Source organism: Astatotilapia calliptera, chromosome 8, assembly GCF_900246225.1.
Source record: "Astatotilapia calliptera chromosome 8, fAstCal1.2, whole genome shotgun sequence".
NCBI classification, from domain to species: Eukaryota; Metazoa; Chordata; class Actinopteri; order Cichliformes; family Cichlidae; genus Astatotilapia; species Astatotilapia calliptera.
In genome coordinates, this window is record NC_039309.1 from 16,372,440 (window position 1) to 16,395,581 (window position 23,142).

Below are 23,142 nucleotides of genomic sequence, written 5' to 3' on the forward strand. Positions count from 1 at the left end.
CAAGAGTCATAAAAATATAATGGATTTTCTGGTCTTTTGTTTTCTTTTTTTTAGCCTTCATTTGTCAAGTTTTCTAAAAAACTGCAAAACAAGGAATCAATCAAACCCAAACTTGGTGCATGAACATGCAGAAGAAATATTGCCATACTTCTGCACACCAGCAGAGGGCAGTACTGTTCTATTACCAATAATCTGTACCCAACTCTCAAGTGATCCAAAAGTGACTTTTTTTTTCTTTTTTTTTTTTTGGCCTGTCCCGTTTGGCTCTTTTGCCATCAGAATTGTTGTCTAAAGGCAAAGAAAGATGCCCAACGGATTTACTTTACCAAACTGACCATCCCAGCCTTGCCGTAATGGTCCATTTGATTCACCTTTTATTGTTTATTTTATTTTCACTTACTGAATACGGGACAGACTTGACTGGGGGAAAGAAGGGGAGAAAGAAAGAAGGAAAGAGAAACAGCTGAGAAGAGGGACGGGGGAGAAGGGCAAAAGACAAAAACCAACAGAACGGGCAGAGAAAAAAAATGCATATATCAATCACCTGGATCACCTGCTGAGAAAGAAAAAAGAAAGCAAGCAGAAGAGAACAAGAGTAATAGAATAAACAACATCACAATGATATATGGGAATATGACAGTAAATACTAAATATTAAACATTATTGTGCAGCACATAAGATCAACAGAACACAGTGTGCTTTGAGGTAGGAGCCAAAAAGGGTGTAGTTTGTGGGTGTGATCACCCGTGTGTACACCTGTGAGCATGGACGCGCTTGTTTTTTGTTTTTTAAAAGGTTCCTTCATGTAATAATCTGCTAGAGGGTGTGGGGGGGCCACAGCCCCGTCCTCCAGGGCGTGAAGCAGGTGTGGAGGAGATCAAAACTCCAGACATCCAGAGGCCCCCAGAACACAAGAGACCAAGGAAGACCAACAGAGGGGCAGCCGCGCCACTGTCCCAGAAAGAGCTGAGGAGAGTCCCAGATGAGGGCTCACTCAGCAGCCGCGGAGCAGAAGCCAGGGGGAGTTGCAGTGACGCGCCCGTGAGCTCCGCCGGCAGCCAGCTGCGCCTGAGTGACCGAGCCCCAAGCCGAGAGGCCGGGGGCACCCCACCTCCGAAGTGGCCCGAGCGAGCCCCAGGCTCCAGGCCCCGATAAGCGGCCGCCAAGGAGTGAGCCGGTGTGTACCTGGACGCCCATCCCCGGACACAAAGAACCACCAACGCACCGATGTCTGAGGGAGTCCGCCACTGGCAGGGGAAGTGGTGGTGGGGGGAGATAGGCCTCCAAACCTTGGAGGGCCTGAGATGTCCCCAGAGAGGTGGCGCCTGACACCCAACCTGACATATAGACACAGACATACAGGCACACACAGATACAAACATCCATTCCCACCCTCATGCTCTCATATGCACTTACTCCACACTCAACCAACGTGGAGACGTACACACGATCACACTCCCCAAGCGTACTCTACAAACCGGGTCTAGGTGCCCCCGCCCCTGGAGGGGGGAACTGCACCCAGACCCAGGTGGTGTTTCCCTTTTCCCTGCGGTGGGGGGAGGCAGACCGCCCCGACTCCGCAGCAGCAGGGAGGCCCCACACTCCAGACCGCAGTCGGACGGCCAACTCCTCCTCCTAGTCCTAGCCCCCCTGCTCCAGCAGGTCGCAGAGAATGGGGGTGAGAGAAGACTCCAAACCTCCCTCCACCCGCTCATTGTAATGTTGATGCATGTGTGTTCTAAGGTGCATTTAAAACCCAGGAGGGCATGGAGCTACCTGCCAGAGAGCAGCAGGTAAGCGCATGGTCCCTCCTGCTGGCCCTCAATGTCTACGTGTATTTAAAATTGAGAGGTGGGCAACGATGCCAGGGGTGGGGTGTACACCCTGATGGTACTTTGGACTCCGTGTATCGTGCCCACCCCCAAGATCCTATATGTATGTGTAATGAGAGTGTGAGTAATGTGAATGTCTAAGTTGTGGGATAAAATTGAGGCAGAGGCAGCCAGAAGGGGACAGAGGGGGGGGTAGCCTCCTCTGCACCCTGGTGACATACCCCTACTCCAAGGCCCTGCATGTGTGGGTGGTTGTGGTGGAGCGGGAAGAGGGAGGCAGCTGGAGATGGGGAGGGAAGGAAGGGAGGGGCAAGTGACCCCTCCCTGGGGCCAGCTCCCCCGCTGACCCCAGTAGGCACCCCCATACTCCGCGACCCGCCAGGGAAAGGGGGCCCGGGCCCATCCAGACCGGGCCCAGTGCAGCAGCGCCGCCCGGCCCCACAGAGCCCGGGACAGTCCACCCAACCCCACCACAGAGAAAACTGCACCCACCCCACCATCCACTCATCTTCCAGACTACATAAGACAATAAACACCCAGGCTGAGATCTTCCTCCACCTCTCCTGTATCTCCCCCTCCTGCAGAGGGAGCTCCTGAGGAGAGGAAAGCTCCTGCAAGATGTGACAATCTCCCCCACCAGTTGAAGAGCCCCCCAGGTGGCTCGACGCACCGGCGGCACCCTGCTCCAGGGCTGGGCCCCCATGCACCCACCCGCCCACAACCCCGGCAACACACCCACCAGGACCCAAGCCCCCGAGGCCCGGTCCGGGTCCCAGCCCAGAGACGGAGCGCCCCCAGAACCTCACGCCCATCCCGGACCCACCCAGGGGCAGCCAGGCTACCAGGTCAGTAACCCACGTCCGTCAGCACAGACCCTCCCCTAGCCCCGCTGCACGCAGCCGCGAGGAAACAGTCACCTGAGAGCCAACAGAGCCCCTAACCGGACATGACCGCTACCCCGGGTTGAGCCCCCCAAGGAAGATGCCTCCGGGGAACCCCCCGACGCCCTAAGCCTGTCCCTACCCCCTCACCAATCACAACAGTGAAGGCGGGACCAAACTATGACCCCCCACCCCCACTAGGTGATGGACCTGATCAAAGGAGCCCAGAGCAATTGATCTGATGTGGTGGCAGAGGCTGTATCAAGACTAATGTAATCTAATAGATAATTTCTATATTGGTTAGAGTTAAGATTATTTTTATTTTTCCAGTTCATGAGGACTGTTTTCTTGGCTATGCATAGGGCAGTGAAAACCATATGGGCGATATTCTTTTCTGAAGTGACATTATCTAAGCTGCCCAACAAACACACTAAGGGGGAAGTTGGAATGTTACATTTCAGACACTTCGATAAGTCTTCACATATCTCGCGCCAAAACTTCTGAACTGGTGGACAGAACCAAAGAGCGTGGATATAATTGTCCGGTGAATTGGTTTGGCAGTGTGAGCAGTTGTTGGTAGACGTAAAGCCCATCTTGAACATCCGATGACCTGTATAGTGCACTCTATGTAATATTTTGTATTGAATTAATTGAAGACTGGGATTTCTAATTAGATGAAAGGTTTTTAAGCAAATCTGAGACCAGAAGTTTAGGTCTAAGTTAACTGATAAATCCGCTTCCCATTTTGCAATAGGAAGTGATATTGATTCATCTGTTTTAGAAAGCATTCTGTATATTTTGGATAGTAATTTGGGGGGTTTAAGAGTAAGAAATTGAACCACACTTGGTGGTGTTTGTAGTTCAACTTGACCCGGTTTAAATTTCTTTTTTACTATGGATTTAATTTGTTGATATTCTAAAAATCTTTTCTTGTTGATCCCATATTGTGTAACTAGTCCGTCAACGTCCAAAAGTGACTTTTATTGATTGGATCAGTTTGTTGTCTCAGTGATATTAGTCATCAATGTGTTTTATAATTTCAACTCATTTTCACACCTCGTTTAAATTAGAATGAGCCATGATGTAGACACTGCTTAATTATACAGTGAAAGCACTTATACCGTAAACCATGAGTGTGTGTTTGTGTGGTGATAAATCTATAAAAATCTTAATTCATTTCGAAATAATTTTGGAATAAAGACAGTTCAGCTACTTTTTATAAGAAGTTTATTCCTTTACATTTTAAAGGTTTGATCATTTACAAGAGTGCATAAGATCATGGATCTTGGTGTTTAAACACACCTGTAATGCAGTTACTATAATACTACTAATTGTAAACAACGTGTGTATGTCTGTAGTATTTATCTATATATAGTGTTTACCTATAGTTTATATAAACAACTATTAACAAAGGAACTGTTAACATTTAAGTGAATTTCGTTAAAAATGTTTACAGTAAGATAAAAGTACATAGGCATAAAAATTTTAACATTTACAGGATATCAGAAAATGTCACAGTAACAGAGAAGTATAAACAAAAACAAGTCTAAGGTATGAAGTGATTTACAAGTGGACTCCTTCGGTGGTACCAGCTGAGCTGGATATGACGGGTTCGCCTGGAGACTCCTGGGGTTGCTGCATGATGTCTGAGGATTCAGTCTTAGGCCTTTTCTGAAATATTTAAATATTGTTGTGTAAGATTTTATTTCATTTTAAGCGTGAGAAATCCAAGATTTGTTTAGATTATTATTATGTGGCAGAATTAATACTGGATAATCCATGGTCAACAAAACAGTTTTCAAGGTATTTTATTAGCATTTTTTCCGATATTATAGGATACTATACACGTTCGCCACTAAATACCTTTTTAAAATGAACTATATAATTAACTATGACTTATTATATTTGAAAAATAGAGGCTATGCTGTGAGACATTCATGCACTATATTGCCATTTGCAGCTACAACAGCTTCTTCTCTTCTGAGAATGCTTTCCACCAGGTTTAGAAGTGTGTTCATGGGAATCTTTATTTGTGATGGCCTTGCTCGCAGTCTCCGCTCTAATTCATCCCAAAAGTGTTCTATTGGGTTAAGGCCATTCTAGAAGCTTAATCTTAGCCTGCCTTATCTATTTCAAACATAGTTTCTGATGTTTACGATCATCATCCTGTTAAACACCTGTGTCCAAAATTCAGTTGTCTGGCAGTTGACTTGAGGTGAAGTTGAAGACTTTTGAGGTAGTCACCCTTTTTGATTATTCCACCTACTTTTTATGTACCGAAACCACTGGTAGTAATATAGCACCGGAGCATGATGGTACCACCACCATGCTTAACAGCTGTCAGTGTTTTCAGGTTTCAAAAGGCCATAAATCAACACTTTTACAACCCATCTGGTTAAGAAATGATTTAAAAAGTTTAATAAGTCAGGATGCCGTAAGTTGGGGAAAACCCCGCCAGAACACCATATTTTATGCCAGCGAGTGGCTTTTTGAACGCCTCCTTCTGAGTGGTGGGGAAAATGGCGTTTTTGGAGCACTGAGCATGCTTTTTCCAGCGCTCAGTGACAGCTCTGACAGCGTTTTCTTAAATTATGCAGGGCCCTACCCATGGTTTTCTCATCCACTTAATTTAAATTCCATGATGAATTGGTGTAGTCTGCACTTCTTCTTTTCCAGGTGATCAAAGTTTAACTTAAGTGGATGAGAAAACAATGGGTAGGGCCCTGCATAATTTAAGAAAGCACCATCACTGCTGTCACTGAGCACTGGAAAAAGCACACTTTTTCCAGTGCTCATAAACGTTGAGTGTGATGTACAAAGCGGCATTCAATGACTCAGAAGAAGAGGTTCAAAACTCCACTTACTAGCGTGGAGTTTTCACCAACTTTTACAGTGTCCTGACTTAATAAATGTTGATTTTTCCATTGTTTCTTAAATGATTTGTAAATGTTTATGGCCTAGATGGCTTGCCATTCAAAAGCCACTTCCTGTAATGACTACCCACTAACCAATTTTCCCTCATCTGAGGGTGACAGTTGCCAAAATGGTGACATATCCAAATAATTATATTAAATTGTATGTTTGCATAATTGTTTAAACTGACGACTCTGGATGACACTGCTTAGAAATGGCCCATTAAGCTTCTAGGATGGCCTTCCCAAAGCCTCCGGCCACAACATGTTGAAAATTTGTGATTTATGCTTGAAATCTGGGTCTGTGCCAACAAACCAAACAGTTTAAATTGATTCTATCAATTCTGCCAAGAATTACCTTCAGCAAATGTCCAGCAATAATTTTAGCACGAGCTTATTGATGGCTATTCTATTTAAGGCGTGACTTAGGTGTACAATAATTGCAAACCCAAGGAACAAAGTCTTGTTTTTCAAGGCATTAGAATAATTGTACTCTATATCAATAAACTGTTCAAAGAAATCAATAAAATCCTCAAATTATTATGACATTCATGCCTACATTCATGAATATGCATAAACCTTTGGCCATATATATACTAGCTTGACAACAGCTAAAGTTTAGCCTGTACTGTTAGATTACAGATGGAAGGTGTGTTCTTTCCTAAAAACAAATTTCAACTCGCACTTCTCCTTCAAACCTCTGGGGGGGACAATCACAAAAGCTCTGGTGAGGCATTGTGTATGTAGTTACCGCTCTAGCACATAAAGTGACCTAGTGTTTGAGTGGTGATTTGCCATCAAAGCTGACAGATACCAAATGCACCAACCAGGTTGTCTATTAACTGGTTCACAGCAAAGGATGATGGGGCAGGAATAGGATCTATATAAAAGGAAATTGATGTCCTCTTATCAAGAACCTGCTGAGCAGCTTATGCCCACTGTTCCAGCTTATATGGAGGAGTTGGTGTTACTGTGAGTGAGCTTTAAAAGAGAACAACTGGTTATCAGCGTGATCCTGGTTTCAAAACCAGATCTTCTTATTGGTGAATACCTGCATGATTGTGGACTCTCTAAGTCTGTTCACATGTAGCAACACTACCTCTTTGCTTTCCTCCAATGCTTGCACGACAGCTGCCACCACCAGGTTTGCCAGAACAAAATGAACCAAGACCACAAAGGTGGCGAAGCAGATTGGCGAGGCCCACCACAGGTAGCTGGGACAGGCTTTATCATTGGGACGGCATGGGCGTAATGTGTCCTTTAGACACACAGAGCAGGTATAAATGAACCACAAAACCCTGACTGGAGATTCAAGTGTTGATTATTCCTTACTTACAGGTTTTGGACTTCACTGTTTAAAAGACAACATGTGCAGAGTTTGTGTGCATGGGTGAATGAGTACAAGCGTACCTTCAAAATGCCACTCCAGTTGTCCCCTGTGCACACTTTGTACAGTGTGAGCAGCGCCATCCCGAAGTTCTTAAAGTTAGCGTACTGATTTATGCCTTCACATGGATAGTCTGGGGTGCATTCTGACAACACACACACACACACACACACACACACAGTGATTTTTCTGCACTGTCTCCTTGATAAATGCAATAATTCAGTTTAGCACATTTCTAACAACCTCAGTTGACCAAACTGCTGTACAACTTACGCAAATATCTCCCTTCCTTGTTTTTCTACTTAACAACGTAGATGCAGTGCAAATAAAATAAATCATCTATCAGGTTCCTTTGCATCATGCACAATACATTTATGTGTGTGTGTGACTGTTATGATAGTAGTTTGACTGACCGAGGTTGCCAAAGAGCTCCACTCCCAGTGCAGCGTAGATGAAAAAGAAGAACATAAAGAGCAGACAGAGGTTTCCAACCTGGAACCAAAATGCCTGTGAAATCCTCTTTGAAGATTTGAATGTATATATTTATATATCCTACTTTTGGTTTGTTTTAAAGACTTCTAAGCATGGAAAGTAAAATCAGCTGGTCTTAGTGAGTTTATTCTGGGTGTTTACCTGTGACAGTGTCTTAGTAATGGTTCTCAGCAGAACTCTGATCTTCTTGGCCTTCAGCACTGAAAAGGGAAACAAGTGTTGTCTTCAAAGTGTTTGTAGATGTGTAGAACACACAAATGCCTTAGTAATAAAAAAGATCTCATATTGTCAAGTGTGTGTTTGTGTGTGTGTACCTTGTGCTAGTCTGAGCACTCTAGTGACGCTCAGGATGCTGGGATTAATGGGAAGACGGTGTTCCATATTCATCTTGGTGAAAATGATAACGATGAAGGAAACCAAGACTATAGCGATGTCCAGCATATTCCAACTAAAGACAAACACACATCATGCAGTCAATCAGGCCTTTACAAAACCCAACAAACCACGTAAGTTAAATTCTTGGGCATAATTGTGTTACCTGTTTTTTATGAACCTCAGTACGCCAAACGCCACAACCTTTAGCATGATTTCCAGGACCAGGAGGACAGTGAACACATAGAAGGAGTACTCTATCATCTGATCTACATACTGAACACACACACATTTCTATCATAGATACATGTGCATTTTTTGAAAGGATTGTGTGTGTGTGTGTGTGTGTGTGTGTGTGTGTGTGTGTGTGTGTGTGTGTGTGTGTGTGTGTGTGTGTGTGTGTGTGTGTGGATTTGCATTACCAAAGGCTGATTATAGTGTTCCGAAGCCATCAACACGACATTAATGAAGACGACTACTGTCATGAATAACTCGAGGAATCTGCTGGTACTCAGGTCATAGATACGGCGACGCATGAGGGAGTAGTGCCTGAAATAATTCTCCTCTCTACCTGGAAGAGACATGCACACATGTAAGGGTACAGGTATTTAAACATCCACCAACATCTACACTCTGATAGGTGCATCGAGAGGAAGTCTCAGAGTTCAGTATCTTGCCCAACGATGCTTTATTTTCATCAACTTTACTTTTATCCCGTGAGTTTCCTCCTCTCTGCAGCGATTGTTTTTGCTGCTGCCGGCACACGTGGAAGGTCTCCACCATGACGCCGATATACATGTCGAGGAGGAAAAAACTCATTACCATGAAGGAGATGAAATAAATGAGCATCCATTCGTTATAGTTCTTCACAGGCTGAAAAAGAAACACAAGAGGAAAGTCTGTGAGAAATTTAAGAACTAAATAATCGGACTTTAATAATCGTTCTATAGTGACATTAGACTGGACATTAGAGTGTGTGCCTCTGTCAGGGCACCTCACTCTGTGGGAGGTATTTACTTGTAATAGTAACAGTAATAGTGTTGTATTTTGTATATATTCATTGTTTTCTTTGTTATTTTTAAATGTATTGCAAAAAAGTTTGGAGTGCAGTGAAAATATTGCAATACAAATATTGCAGAGGTCATGTGACATGATATTTAAATTTTTTGTATGGTACTTTCTATATGTTGACAACAAACACCACAGTCTTAGGAACTGTAGTTTCTAAGTTACAGTGTTTTGACCTTTAAATTATTGAGGTGACCTTGAAGACCTTGGTGGATGTCAAATTTTCAAATTTTCATAGATCATGACACCACCAGGTCTTAAAATGGCATAAATATATCCTCAGATGAACAACAGCACATCAAGCATTAGTCTGTGTTACTATTAATTTACAAAAACTAAACAAAAATGTAAAAATAGTATGTGAAAAACTAAGGGCACCCTTACTTCTTCTACATGAATTTGTTGATGGGTTTTTTATTATGTCCTTCAGACCTTCATTTATTTCCTGGATCCTAAGAACTCAGTTAGCAAACCCATGAAACTTGCTTGAAAAACAAAAAAAGTAAATTCAAACCATGAACTTAGTTACATCATCCCATATAATCACAATCCTTTTACTTCATAATGTGTGTTAGCAACAATGCAAAACATACATTAAAGTACTGGTAGCAAAACTACCTGTTGATCTACTCCCACAGCATCCAGTCCATCATACATGATGTTCATCCAGCCGTCCTTAGAGTACATCACAAACAAGGCTATCAGAGCCTGAATAAGAAACACAGAAACAGCTGTTAAGTTGACATACATTTATTTTCCGGGTGCCAATATTAATTGAACATTAATATTAACAAGTCACAGTCTCCTCTGGAGGTCTGAGTTTGAATCCTACTTCTGAGATGAAATGTTTTAAACTCAGCCACAGAGAGGCTGTACCTATTGTACCTATCTCAACCTCAGATAAAAGGGGAGGGTTAACTGTTAACAATGGCTACAGTGCTGTTGGGCAACAGATCCAGTGGAAACCATGCTACTGTTAGCCGAAGACAAAGTAGGACGAGAGGGGGAAGGTTGACTTAAATATGAAACTTGATTTAGAGACAAAGGTAGAGATGGAAGGCCGAGATGATTTGGACATGTGTAGAGGGGGGAATGTGGACATGATGGACAAGTTGTGTTAAATATGGAGCTGTTGATCGTTTCTATACTTGTACTTAACAACAATGTGGAACTAGTCCGTACCTGAGGAAAGTTGTCAAAGTTGTACTCCTTCCGAACCCACGTATAATTAGCAGAGAGACATTCGGCCTTATTGGTGATGTTTGAAGTGTTTTCACCCTCACAGTAGAAGAACTTTCCTTTGAACAGCTGCAGCGTGAGTGTGAAATAAAGACAGAGGCAGAGGGTTTATTGTGATGTCAGGTTATTACACTGTTGATGCCAAAAGGAGTACACACTCTTGGGTGTTAACTGTGAATTTTTGGCTAAAAGCTAACAAGCAGTCATGCTGTAATTTTGTTCAAAAAGTCTGTGTGTGTGTGTGTGTGTGTGTGTGTGTGTGTGTGTGTGTGTGTGTGTGTGTGTGTGTGTGTGTGTGTGTGTGTGTTTGGGAGGGGGGGGGGGCTAACCTGAACCCCAAGGATCCCAAAGAAAAAGAAGAGGACACAGCAAATCAGGACAATGTTCCCAATTGGTTTAGCAGAGGCAATAAGAGCTTTGACAGCCAGCTTCAGTTTTGGGGTTTGCTTGATCATCCTGGGACACACAAACATACATGTATGTATTAACGCCAGCACATCTACACACAGACATATACAGAGAAAAGTAAGACAAATCTCAAATGAGGTGCTGCATATGACAACAAACATCTATTTACACAGCGTGTGTGTACACACGGTACCTCAGCGTGCGAAGTGTTCTTAGCAGCCGAAAAACTTTGAGGATGCTGAGCATGTTCTTTTTGTCAGAAGTGACCAAAGTGATAATAAAGTTGGTTGAGGACAGAATCACCAAAAAGCCGTCCATGAGATTCCAGAATGACCGGCAGTAGCTGCCCTTCCCGATCACCAAGCCAAGAGCTATAACCTTGTGTTAAAGCAATAAATCAACAGTATAAATTCAAAACATTCCTGATTCCCAAAGCTGAAAGTACTCACAATCTGAGGTTGAAAATGTTTGATCAAAACTGAAGAACATTATTTTGAAAAAATAAATAAAAGCAAATCTGGTGTTTACCTTAATAACCATCTCGATCAGGAAGACGGCAGTAAAAACAGAACAGGATGCATTCAGGATCAAGCGTTCCTTTAGAGCAGAGCGACATTCACTTGTAACCTACATGTGTTTTCTTTTAGAAACATACGCTCACTTGACACTTCATTAGGTATACTAAAGAAGTTTCACACATTACGTGCAAGTGTGAAAACCTCTATAGAAGCAAAAGTACTGTCCGTTTGCTGGTCTGGGGAGTTCGAGTGAGTGTTAACACAATGCCACAATCTTCTCAGGAGCAAGTTCGCCCCAAAGTCAGACCGTGCGAGACTCAAAGACCTCAGACTCTACAGGCTAAATCTTTTTACGTTTTTTTTACAGGACTGCACAGAGGCTTGAAGTGTTCATCACCCAGCTTGGCAGCATGTAACGCCACACAGATGCCACATCTGAAATGTGTCTATATATTTGTGCTTCTCTGAGTGAGTATATCTGTAACTGCTCCAGATGTGGGTCTCACCATGCTTTTAGGGTTTATACTGGGCCTCTCCATAGCAATGGTGACACAGTTCAGCAGAATGAAGAAGAGAATCACATGGTCAAACACCTTGTGAGACATCAAACGCTGGCAAAATCTACGCAACCTAAAACAAACACCGACACTGTAATTACAGTCGTTTAAGAACGAAACAAACACAATTAAGGTCAGAAAAACATGAGGCTTGAAATGTCCCGAGGATTCCTCTCACTGTTCTGTAAAACCATTTGAATATTTTAGATAACTAATTTTAAATTTAGGTATGTGTATGCACAAATTCACCTTTCATCGAATATACAGGTAAAATATGTATATGTTTGAATCCAGTTGGTCCTCAGAAGTGTAGAATTTTATACTTTTACCTTTACTTTCTATAAAATATTGATTTGTCTTACAAGGTCAAGGAAATCAGGGAGAACCTGTGCAGTTCATAACAAACAGGACATGGACAGTAAATACACTATTCAGGTACCGTCATTAGGACTTTGTCTATCCAGCTAAACATGCTGCTGTTAGCCCTCTGAGGCCACTTTCATCATACTGTAAGCATGGTTATCTTATTAGCGTCAATCTATTTTCATGGTGTAGGACTTATTTGCATCAAAGTGCCATTAACATCCACATAGCTGCACTGTTAGGATTAAAACTTGTTCAAACACCAGTTGAAACAAAGACTCAGCGTCTTGCTGCTAACGTGTGAATGATCTGAAAGTGCTGCCGTGTTCGGTGACTCCAGAGCGTTAATGCCAGCAACAGATAGGACAGGAGCGAAGGCGGATTAAATACAATTTAAATGACTGTTGATTTGTATCCAAGTAAATTACAGATTTGTGGAGCCGCACAGGAAAAGTCTTTCTAAGTTCTGAGTAACTATTAACTAGTTTAGTGGACCTGAATGAGCTTCAGTGTTAAGGAAATCTCAGCTAGTAAAAACGTAAAAGTCAGTGGAGCTCTGTCCAGTCAAACGTAATAAAGTACAGAGTAAAAAATCTCATGAAACTAAGTATGAAGTGTGTGTCCCTTGTTGTGTGTGAATCACTTACCTGCTCTGTGGGGACAGCATGTACAATGACCAGTCTTTATGCTGTTGGCACCACAGCAGCACTTTCTGAATCCTATTCAAAAATCTCTGCAGGAGTCAACGGTCACACATCGGTCACTCCTCTTTATCCAAAGCATAAATAAAATACTGAAAAAAAGCCAACCTAGACCTTAAAAACAATCATTTTTATACTTACAGTGAAACTGTTGTTTTTTGTCTGTGTGGAGGGATTCTCAGAGGCTGAGGCACTCCCACTGGGTCTGCTGGGCTCAGTGGCAGGAACAGAATATTCTCCTGTGATTGTTCTGGGGCCCTGGAATAACATGAGCAAAGGTGTGAGTGGCAGTGTGAATGTTTGAACAAAGGCACCTTCAGCCAGTTGCTGGATTTATAAATCAGCAAATAGCAAAGTCAATTAAAAGCCTTCTCAGTACCTCCTCAAGGGAGCTTTCAGCCTCACATGCCAAGCTGGGACAGCGAGAGGAGTCTTGATGAATGTTTTCACTGGGCTGTCAGAAGGTACATCAGGAAACAGAGATCGGCAGCGGTGTGTGTGCACACACACACCTTTAATGTTATCGTAACTTAACATTAAACTCAAGAAAACTGAAACAGTTCTTACCCTGGCCTGGAAGCTGTCAACCCCTATGCCCACCAGTACATTAAGAAGAACATTTTTTCCAAACACAATGATGGCAATAAAGTAGATAGCTGCCCACGGGGAGGTGGCAGCCACGGCATTATAAAGCACCACGTTCCAGTCGTCCTGAGTCAGAATCTAGATAGATTAACAAAACTTTCATTCTTTGTGGCACAGATTCAACAAGGTGCTGGAAACACAGCTTGGAGATTTTGGTCCAAATTGACATGAGAGCATCACATGGCCAGAGGGGCTGCAGATTTGTCAGCTGTACATCAATGACATTGATGACATTCCCCCACATCCTACACTACAGCCTCATTTTCATTGTGTTTTCCATGTTCTTGAATATTTAGAAGTTCTTTGATAATATGTAGTATAATAAAAGATTATCTATTAACACATAGCACATCATTTTCCATGCATAAAGACTCCGGCCATACACTCACTGGACACTTTATGATCCCCCACATCCCGGAGGTTTCTATTGATGGTGACACATGTTCCTAATAAAGCGCCCATTGAGTGCACATGACAATGAAACAACACACATCCCAAAGTCAAAACCTCACCTGGAACACAGTGACCATGGACCACAGCAGGCTGTCAAAGTTTTTTCGATCATCAGCGGTTTCATTATATATTGACCTGAAGTGGAATTTGCATCCAAAGAGGTGCATGCCCACAATGCTGCAAACAAACAGCAAGCTGCAGTGAGAATCACATGTATGTAAATATGGCATCTGAAGGGTGACAGAAAATATAACAACTAAATCAGGAACTGTATTTAAAGAAGCAAACAGTCATTTTGAAGCCTCAACTTGTGCAAATTCTTAAATATATTTATTTATTCATCAAGTTTTTTTAAATTGTAACTAGTAGCTCTGACTGTGGAGTGAAGGACACCGCATGCTCATATGTAAATCACTTGGCAGGCGCAAAGTATCAATGCTTTAAAATCATTTTTCTCCATCATTACTTTTCATAATTTATCAAATTAGCACCACAATGTATTAAGAATTTTAAATAATGTCTATATCAGGAGATTATTTACTGATGCGAGTAGGCTCACTCACAGACCCATAAACGTCCAAAAAACCTTGACGCTAGAGGAGTCGCCCCCTGGTGGCTGTTAGGCAGAATGTAATTTAAAGGAACTTTGGTATTGGCTTTACTTTTCAGCCCAGTAAACAACGTCTATCGTTTATATACAGTCTATGAATATAACATCTTAGAGCTCACAAATGTGTAGACCGAGACTCTTGGTGTGTGGATACATACCTAAAAATGAAAATGACAAACAGCATTAACCAGCACAGAGTGGATGCCTCTCTAATCGTCCTCTTCAGGACCAGCAGTTGCCTCTTCAGGTACGGGAGGAAGTGAAACACCCTCACGAAGCGCAGCACATAAAATGCTCGCACAACTGACAGCTTGCCATCAGCTTTGGAGCCTAATTCCCATAAACTGAAAACCACAAACAAACACATTAACGTGCAGCTCTGTCAGATCACTTTGTCCACAATGACTAATAACCGTATGCTGAGATGATGCTTTATTATACTGATATCATTAGTCTGACCTGTTGGAAATACATCTAACATGATACAAACACTAGGATGTGGCTTCAGAAATATTTATAAGAAAAATAAAAATGACAAAAGTAAGAAGAGCGAGAATAAAGTTACATTTATTTAAACTTGAGAAACCCCTAAAGAAACAAAGAAATGTTTGCGAATGTGACACAATAAAACAATAAGCAAAGTTTCAAAGTCAAAGGATAAAGGTTTATACCTGGTGAGAACAACCACAAAGTCGAAGATGTTGTCAAGGTCCGCAAAGTACATCCACGAGAGGGCGATCAGCTTTATTATCATCTCCACCACAAATATAATGGTAATAATTATGTTACTGACAATTAATACTCGCGTCAACTCCTGAGGCTGCAGGAGGAGAAAATGGAAATAAATAAGAAAACAGAATCACACACAGACAAGAGAAATAAGAATCATTTAAATGCATGAACGTAAGGGAAGAGTCATCATTAGATGCAAAAGTAAATATGGATTTTTTTAATGACGCCTCTTATCTCTTCTTACTCTTAATCTAACAGCGCAAGCTTCTTATATCACTGAGATCAAATTTATGTGATAAATAATCGCAGACATGTCTCACCTGGTTGTAGTGCTCCATCGCCATGGTAACAATAGTGATGAAAATAGCAATAATGATGATTCGATTAAAGAATTTAGTGTTGATGAGAATGTTAAACTTTTCCTTGAAAGGGATCCAGACCTGATGCTGGAAGATGAGACAGTTGGTTAGGCGAATCACAAACAGCTAACGCTATTATGACTGATGTTACTGCACCCAGTTGCAAACTGGTCTTACCAGTGTGGGTTTGACATGTGTTGAGCTCTTGACGGGCTGCACCCTGTTATGATGTAAACACACATTGACCTAAGCTGTGGCCTATGTTCTTCTAGTACTTTCTGTATTCTTATTCTTAAATATTTCTTCTTTTTACTTCCATTTGTAAAGAAAGCTCAACTTTGTTTGTTTTTTTTTTACCTAGCCTGACATGACTAATACTTTTAAAACTACATTCCTGACACAGTCTTACATACTTTAGCACCCTGTAAACTACAAATCTGACCTCAAACACAACAAAGTCTAGATTTTAAAGCCACAGTACTTTTCTTACCTGGTGGTCATCATCTTCAGGAAGGAAACAAACTTCCTGAAGAGAGTTTTAAAAGACAGAGGACCAGCATGCTGCTCTGTTGTGACTCTTGCGAAGTTCTCTGAGAACTGGGTTGCAATGATGACTGCACACACATTCATTATGATAAAGGAGCCAATCTAGTTGAGGAGATGAAGAATTAGCTATAGAGTTTCTGGGGAAATTGCACAACCAACTATGAAGGGTTGTTGAAATCTACACATCCTCTGATTTAGTAGTTTTGGTTTCCAGAAGGGCACGTCAATACTTGTTATTGAATACATAATAAAAATGATTTAACAGGTGTGGGTACTTACAATAGTGACAAGTATGAAAAACACAAAACTCCAGAAGGAATAAGAGTCCATAACATAATACATGATATTGGTCCATCCTTCAAGTGTCACAACCTGGGAGCAGGGAGACACAGAGAGACATAAATACTATCCCTCTACATTACAGATGGCAAAACAGCAGGCAGATGAACAGATAAACTGCACTATATGCCAAAGAAAATGCATTTGTTTTATGAATTTTGAATCTTTGAATGAACTGCCATACAGAGGTCGACATAATCCAGATGTTTTTCTGTGCATATCAACAATTTCTTACCTGGAAAATGGTTATCCAGGCATAGCCGATGTTATCAAAGTTAATAACTCCCAAGTCAGGGTTGTGGTCCCCAGCACGGCATACATTGTAGTACATGTTCCAGTTTACACATTGGCCGGCTTGGATCGGCTCGTCTGCAGCCAGTGTGCAGATTTTGCCATGCTCCTGGTAGGGCGGCACATCACGGCAAAAGCGTCCTCCACCCTTGTCGTCAGGTGAACAGATGAACGAGGACCGTCCACCAAAGATGGGCACAAAGTATGGACTCAGAGACACGTTATAAATTCTAGATAGAAACAGATAACAATGTGCACATATTATGTAAAACAATCATTTAAATATAGTCAATCATTTCAGTGTTGTATGTATGAGAAGCTGCTGTATATGGCAACCCCTCCCTGAACCTGGCTCTGCCAGATGTTTCTTTCTGTAAGAATGTTTTTTTTTCTGTCCCACAGTCATCTGGTACTTGCTCATGTCAGATGTTGAGGTTTTCTGTCTAATATTGTAGGGTTTTTGCAATGCCATGAAAATGTATGCCCCTTCCCGATTTGTTCATTTTTTGCATATTTGTTACACTTACTATTAGACAGAAATGACCACATTAAATAAAGAACACAGTTTTTAAATGAGGCATTTGACGGCGTCCTTTTGAGTATCCTGTGGGGGTACTTTGAGTGTATGGGACTTCTCCAAAGGGTGGCTTCTTCCTTAAAGATAGATTGAGGAGTTCACTAGTAGAGCCATTAGTCCTCCACATCGAAAGCAGCCAGATGAGATGGTTCAGGCATCTGACTGGAATGCCTCCTGGGTGAGGTGATCCAAGCAGTCCCCACCGGGAGGAGGTCCCAGGATAGACCCAAGACAAACTGGAGAGATTACATCTGTCAGATGGTGTTCCACTGGATAAGCTGGGGTGTGGGAGGTTTGGGTTTTATGCTTAGGTTGTTGCACCCACGACCCTGCCCCCAATAGGCAGTAGAAAATGGATGGAAGGCATTTGATAAATTTAATACTTACAGACATTATTTGCCATAGGCAGAGAGTTGGATTAAATAATTGGTTAAAGTTTGTTAGAAGCTTGTGCTGCCCAGAGAGAAAAGAAAAAACATGAAAGTCTTAGAAGAGCAGATGAAGCAGTTTACATACGTCAGGATGTCGTCGCCCAGGAAGCAGCGGTTGCGCAACTTCCCCGCCCACATCTGAACTCCAATGACTCCGAAGATGTGGATGACAAACGCGTAGAGGATGAGAACATTACCAAGCATGGGGGCCGTTTCAAGGAGTATTGTCACCAATATCCGCATACCTACACAAATGAGCAAGAAAATGGTAGCTTACGTGAATAATAGTTCGACTTTCTCTGAAAACTTTAATTTGTTTTGTAATTCTGGACTAAAACCCTTCTCCTTGGATCCAGCAGGTACTGTGTAATTGTATAGATCATAGTAAAAAGCTTAACAGAAACTCAATTACTGCATTCCATATGCTCGATGATGACCAAACAACGAATCCATACACTGGGGGAAATAATTATTTGATCCCCTCCTGAAATTGTAAGTTTGCTCTCTGTGGTCTTATGGTGTCATGGTCCCCGTGTCTGCCCGGCTGACTCAGGTTGGCAACATATGTTTCTTGTTTACATCTACCTCTCTCACGCTTGCCGTGTCTCGCCGGGGCGGAGCTCATTGCGGGCTCCCGCCCCTGGCCCTCGCACCTGAAGTTAATCACACACCTGTGGCTCATCGCCTGAACTCATCCACTACTTAAGGCAGTGGCTGGAAACATGTCGTCGCTGGACTATTGAGTAACCTCGGTAGTAAGCTCCGAAGTACTAGTCTCTTGTTGCCTTTTCGTATCACTGACCCTTTGGATTTATCACTTGTTGTCTGTAAACAGGAATTCCGTTTCCCTGGAACCCTTGGTGTGCGGGCTTGCTGGTGTGCTGTGTTTTTTGTGAAGTATGCGCTTGAGTCCATCCCACTTCGTGACATATGGTTATTTCATTTTACTGGAGAGGGACAGAAAATCAACCAAACATCCTGAAGAAATAAATCCGAAAGTGAGAAATTTCACTAATTTCTTATTACATTGTTTTCTTATTGTTCAGAATTTAATTACTTACATTACTTACTGTGAAATCTTAAATATTTAAAAGATACTTTATTGACGTTGTATACTTCAGGGAGATTTGGTACAACGGTTACAATGCAGTGATGAAATGTTAAATTTTCCCCTTTATAATCACATATAAATTAGCAAATACCTTTATTCACAGTATTCAGTTACAAATAAACAACCTGTGGAGCAAAAATCTTTGTTACTGTCGTTTAACTGGAGTGCTTCAACATTTTAAACTAAATCTGATTTTAACAAAGAAAAAACACTGCTACCCCTCAACCTCCCAGTAGACACACCTATGGATTCAATTACAAAATCCTACGTCACCTTATTCTCGAATTATCGCAATCACAAGATTTTCAGAGAACTTGAGCTTGAGGTCAAGGTCACTGAGATTTGAACTAGTCCAAGATTTTTAGTAAATACATCTATGATATCATAGGTGATGTACTGAAACTCATACATCACTTTGTACTTGAGTTATCAAATTCACAAACTTGGATGACCATGCTACATGCTCGCCTGCCTTTTAAAACTCTCCTTGTTTAGCCCTCCAGTCTAAACAATGTAGTGTACATTCAAAATAACCATACTAATCTAAATAATGACAATCATCAGGCCTCTGTTCTATCCAAACTCTGTAAATATCGACTTACTTGGTACTCGGCTGATTAGTCTCACTGGCTTGATGGCATGAGATGCTTCTACGTGGAGATTAAAGAATCTAAACGTATAATCCATTAGCCTGAGGGGGCAGTTACAGACACAAACGAGAAGAAGAGCTTTACTTTCTTTCATTCATAAAAATAAGTGTGCCTTCCAATAATGTAAAACTGCATCTTTTTGGAGTTGCCCTGCAAAAGTTTTTAAACTGAAACTAAATTCTAGAGACACATAGATATAGACACATGGATACTAACTCTGCAAAGATGATGAAAAGATCAAACTTGTTCCAGTGGCTGCTCAGGTAGCTTCCTTTATGGCCGATGAATCCCAGGGCTATTGTCTTAATGAGCATTTCCATGATGAAGTAAAGAAAGACGAGAGAACCCAAAATCTGTATACAGAGAACGAAAAACAACGTCATATCAAATATCAAAACATACAAGGCATACTGTTAACATACAATCACTGGTAACAACGGCAGTAGCACAGATATAACATACTATATCCAGATGCTGCATCTGAGCTTTTAAGGGGGTCTTGGGGTCAGGCTATGGGCTCTGATCCATTCCTACAAGATTTTACTGTTTAATTTGACTTATTACAATAAGTTACCTCCACTTTAAGATGACATATTGTTAAGTGACTGTTCTGACGCAGTTAATGCTGACTTATGTCAGGTTAAGAAAAAAGAGATAACCATTTTAATTAAAGTCATTCAACAGAAATATGTGGAAATGAAATACATGTATGTCATTCAAAATTCTCTCTTTCTGTGTTAAATCTGTTTTTGGCCACAAATAAGACAAACCAACAAATCTTTTAAATGATGTCAGTAATCCTGTCAGTTTTTAAAGAAGAACATTTAAAAAGCAGCTGCAGAATTGAAATATTAAGTGTAGGACTAGCACTGTTAGTATCATATATGGTACAAAAACTCACATTTTAAACTTAAAACCTGTCCTTGACAAAGCACTTCAGGATTTTTCAGCGGGGACATCATGAAGCCAAGAATCAAGATTACGCAAGCACATTATGGTACTAACAAATGAGAGAGTTTACGAAGTGTGTTATAAACTACAGCTTATCATTAGTCTTTAAAGGGACAGTTCACGTGTTGTACATTTGTATACTTTCTGTTGGACCTGTTGTGCCATCTTCATCTAAATTGCTATGATTTGAAGTTCAGCCGTAGTAATATTAGCAAAATATTCATGATTCCCAAAATTTACATTTTTTTCTACAGAACTAGAACAGCCAACCAAAGATGATGAAGATGAAGATGCATAATTTCTTCTGCACAGTGATAAGCATTGGACTAAAACATAAGCAGGTCTCTAGTAAACACTGCTAGTCTCTTCTTCTGACGCTCAGCTCATTATAACAACCTCTCGGGTGAAGCTCTCCTCTTCCACCTCTACACAAGGCTGGTACATGCCGTCATTCACGCAGCTGAGCAGGACCACCAGTATGGACAAATAATCCAACCATGTAGAAGAAGAAGAGGTTAAGGTCTAAACACATTCAAAAAAATTCATCAACAACAGATGAAGCTTTCATACTAAAAGTATTTTACGTGGACATATTGAATGGTATACAAGAGAAAAAAACCCATAAAAATAAATAAAAAGGTTTGAAATTGAGTTAATGACATTCTTACTTCATTCAGTACAGAAAGGATATGGGCCAGAGACTATTTTGAGGAACCATTTGCGGGGTCTACTCGTCTGCTTTAGTCTGAAGCACACAGGCGCCACCTCTGGGAAGGGAAGCTGCTCCTCTACAACGATGCCTCTACATCTCTCATGGATTTCATGCATAATGAAACCAGAACCGCATCTGAGAGAGGTCAGGAAAAAGGGGTAAAGAAAACCATGATATACAGATCTATTTGGAGAAACAACTTCCTGCATAATTTTTCAGAGTATGAAGAGCATGGCGAGGTGTTCTCTTGCATAAAAAGGTTAAGTAGTCCCACACTAATAGAGTTGGCTTTATATGGATTTCTGTTAAATGTTTGGATACATTTCATTACACCTGTTCAACTGCTCCTTAAGTCAAATACTTAATCAGACAATCACATGGCAGCAACTCAGTGGATTTATTAATGCAAGCATGGTCAAGAATAACAGTGGAAATTTAAACTGATTATCATAATAGAGAACAAAGGGGATTTAAGTGATTTTGAATGTAGCTAATTGTTGACCCCAGAGGAGCTGGTCTGAGTATTTCAGAAACTGATGCTCTCAGACATATCTGCAATCAGTTTCTGTCAAAGTGACTTTTATATATCATCCAGGTAAAAACTTCCATTGACATTAAAAATGTCTTGAAATCTCTTTGAAGAAAGTTATAAAAAAATGCCGAGGGTGCAGCAGAAATCCAGTGGCCAAAAGGATCTGTATTGATTATAATGTAGAATACAGAGTAGATGAAATAGCGCACAGCCATTTGCAAGGATCCTTTCAAAACACGTTAATCAGTAAAAATCTATTACAGTGCTTACAGTGTGTTAGATGGAGAATTAATTAATTATATTAATAATTGGAAATATAATAAAAATATTAGACAAATAATAATAAAACTAATAATCGCGCGCACATAAAATCATAGGATTAATGTTTGGCATGACACCTGTACCAGTTACTGTGAAATGTAAAATAAGTGTAAAGTATCAACCTGGGTAATGATAGCTGAGTGTTAGCAACATGTCAGAACCAATGAGTTAGGAAAGCTGTCAAATAAATGTAAAAAAAAAAAAATGATTGTAGTTCTCACTGAAATGAATTGACAACTTTTGACTGTTTTAAGTTGTATGTCCGGAAGAGCAGTGACTCAACACATTAACCTTAAGTGTACCTTATTTAGACGACATGCTAACATTTTAGTGACTTCGCATTAGCCTAAAGCTACAGTCATTGGAGGCTACATGATGGGGCTGTTAGTATGACACTGTCATAGACATGAATAGGCGACACACAATCATAAACTCTCAATTTGTTTTCTACTTATCCAAATTTGGTTGGATTAGCTAACTGGTTTTGGATAAAAGAGTTGCGTATGGCATTAGCTAGCTAACTAACTACCGGGGTAGCCTCTTTTAAATAATAACTATAGGCACTGGAGACAAACATTTAACAGTTTGCAAACATGTTACCCTCAGGTTCAGCAGTAAACATACAATAGTAAAACTTGGAAAACCCTTTCCTAATTTAGCTCAATCAATCAATTAATCAATCAATCAACAGAAAATCCAACAATGCTTTGGGGACATTTCTGTACCCTAATTATGGTACTACAATTTATTTTAAACAAATTTAAAACTACTTTATTACACTTAACTCTGAAAATGTTCATTTTTACATTTTTAAAAACACTTAAGTTACATTTTTCCCCCAAACAGACTCACAGGTTTCTGATTGTGAATTCTCCTCTTCACCTTCACTTCGGCCAATCAAAGGTAAATGAGCCAAACTCTGACGTGAAGCTGTAACCAACAGCAACCATTCTGAAACCGGATGATGACAATGAAGAGCAAGAACTGTTTTATTAAACAGTAATTTCATCCCTTTAAGTTTTTTTATTCTTAGAATGTATCTTATAATATTTTAATGTGTGCCCAAGAAACTATTGATAGCGGGTGTGTTGAAGCTAATATTTTAATCATTAAAGTACTGGCTGAAAAGGTGGAGACTGAAGCTTAAGTTTA

General features: G+C 40.9%; 1 protein-coding gene across 4 annotated transcripts; it reads right to left on the reverse strand.

Moving 5' to 3' along the window:
• Nucleotides 1-3,951: 3,951 nt before the first annotated feature.
• On the reverse strand, nucleotides 3,952-22,937 carry LOC113028607 (voltage-dependent T-type calcium channel subunit alpha-1H-like). Of its 4 annotated transcripts, none has more exons than XM_026179023.1 (33): nucleotides 22,843-22,937; nucleotides 21,117-21,272; nucleotides 20,822-20,924; nucleotides 19,691-19,827; nucleotides 19,427-19,515; nucleotides 17,799-17,958; nucleotides 16,650-16,935; nucleotides 16,355-16,447; nucleotides 16,020-16,177; nucleotides 15,707-15,749; nucleotides 15,491-15,616; nucleotides 15,110-15,258; nucleotides 14,597-14,782; nucleotides 13,888-14,005; nucleotides 13,298-13,453; nucleotides 13,110-13,184; nucleotides 12,872-12,988; nucleotides 12,677-12,762; nucleotides 11,616-11,739; nucleotides 11,120-11,131; nucleotides 10,785-10,969; nucleotides 10,513-10,639; nucleotides 10,127-10,252; nucleotides 9,563-9,652; nucleotides 8,584-8,749; nucleotides 8,299-8,447; nucleotides 8,043-8,152; nucleotides 7,819-7,952; nucleotides 7,646-7,704; nucleotides 7,426-7,504; nucleotides 7,036-7,157; nucleotides 6,725-6,883; nucleotides 3,952-4,384 (listed from the first exon to the last, which is right to left on the reverse strand). In XM_026179023.1, exons 2-33 carry the CDS (start codon nucleotides 21,251-21,253, stop codon nucleotides 4,277-4,279), a joined length of 3,969 nt encoding a protein of 1,322 aa, XP_026034808.1. In that variant the 5' UTR covers nucleotides 21,254-21,272; nucleotides 22,843-22,937; the 3' UTR covers nucleotides 3,952-4,276. The 4 variants fall into 4 exon arrangements, with proteins under 4 accessions (XP_026034808.1, XP_026034809.1, XP_026034807.1 ...); XM_026179024.1 differs by having other exon boundaries at nucleotides 8,043-8,080; nucleotides 11,120-11,188; XM_026179022.1 differs by having other exon boundaries at nucleotides 11,120-11,188.
• Between the last annotated feature and the right edge of the window lie 205 nt (nucleotides 22,938-23,142).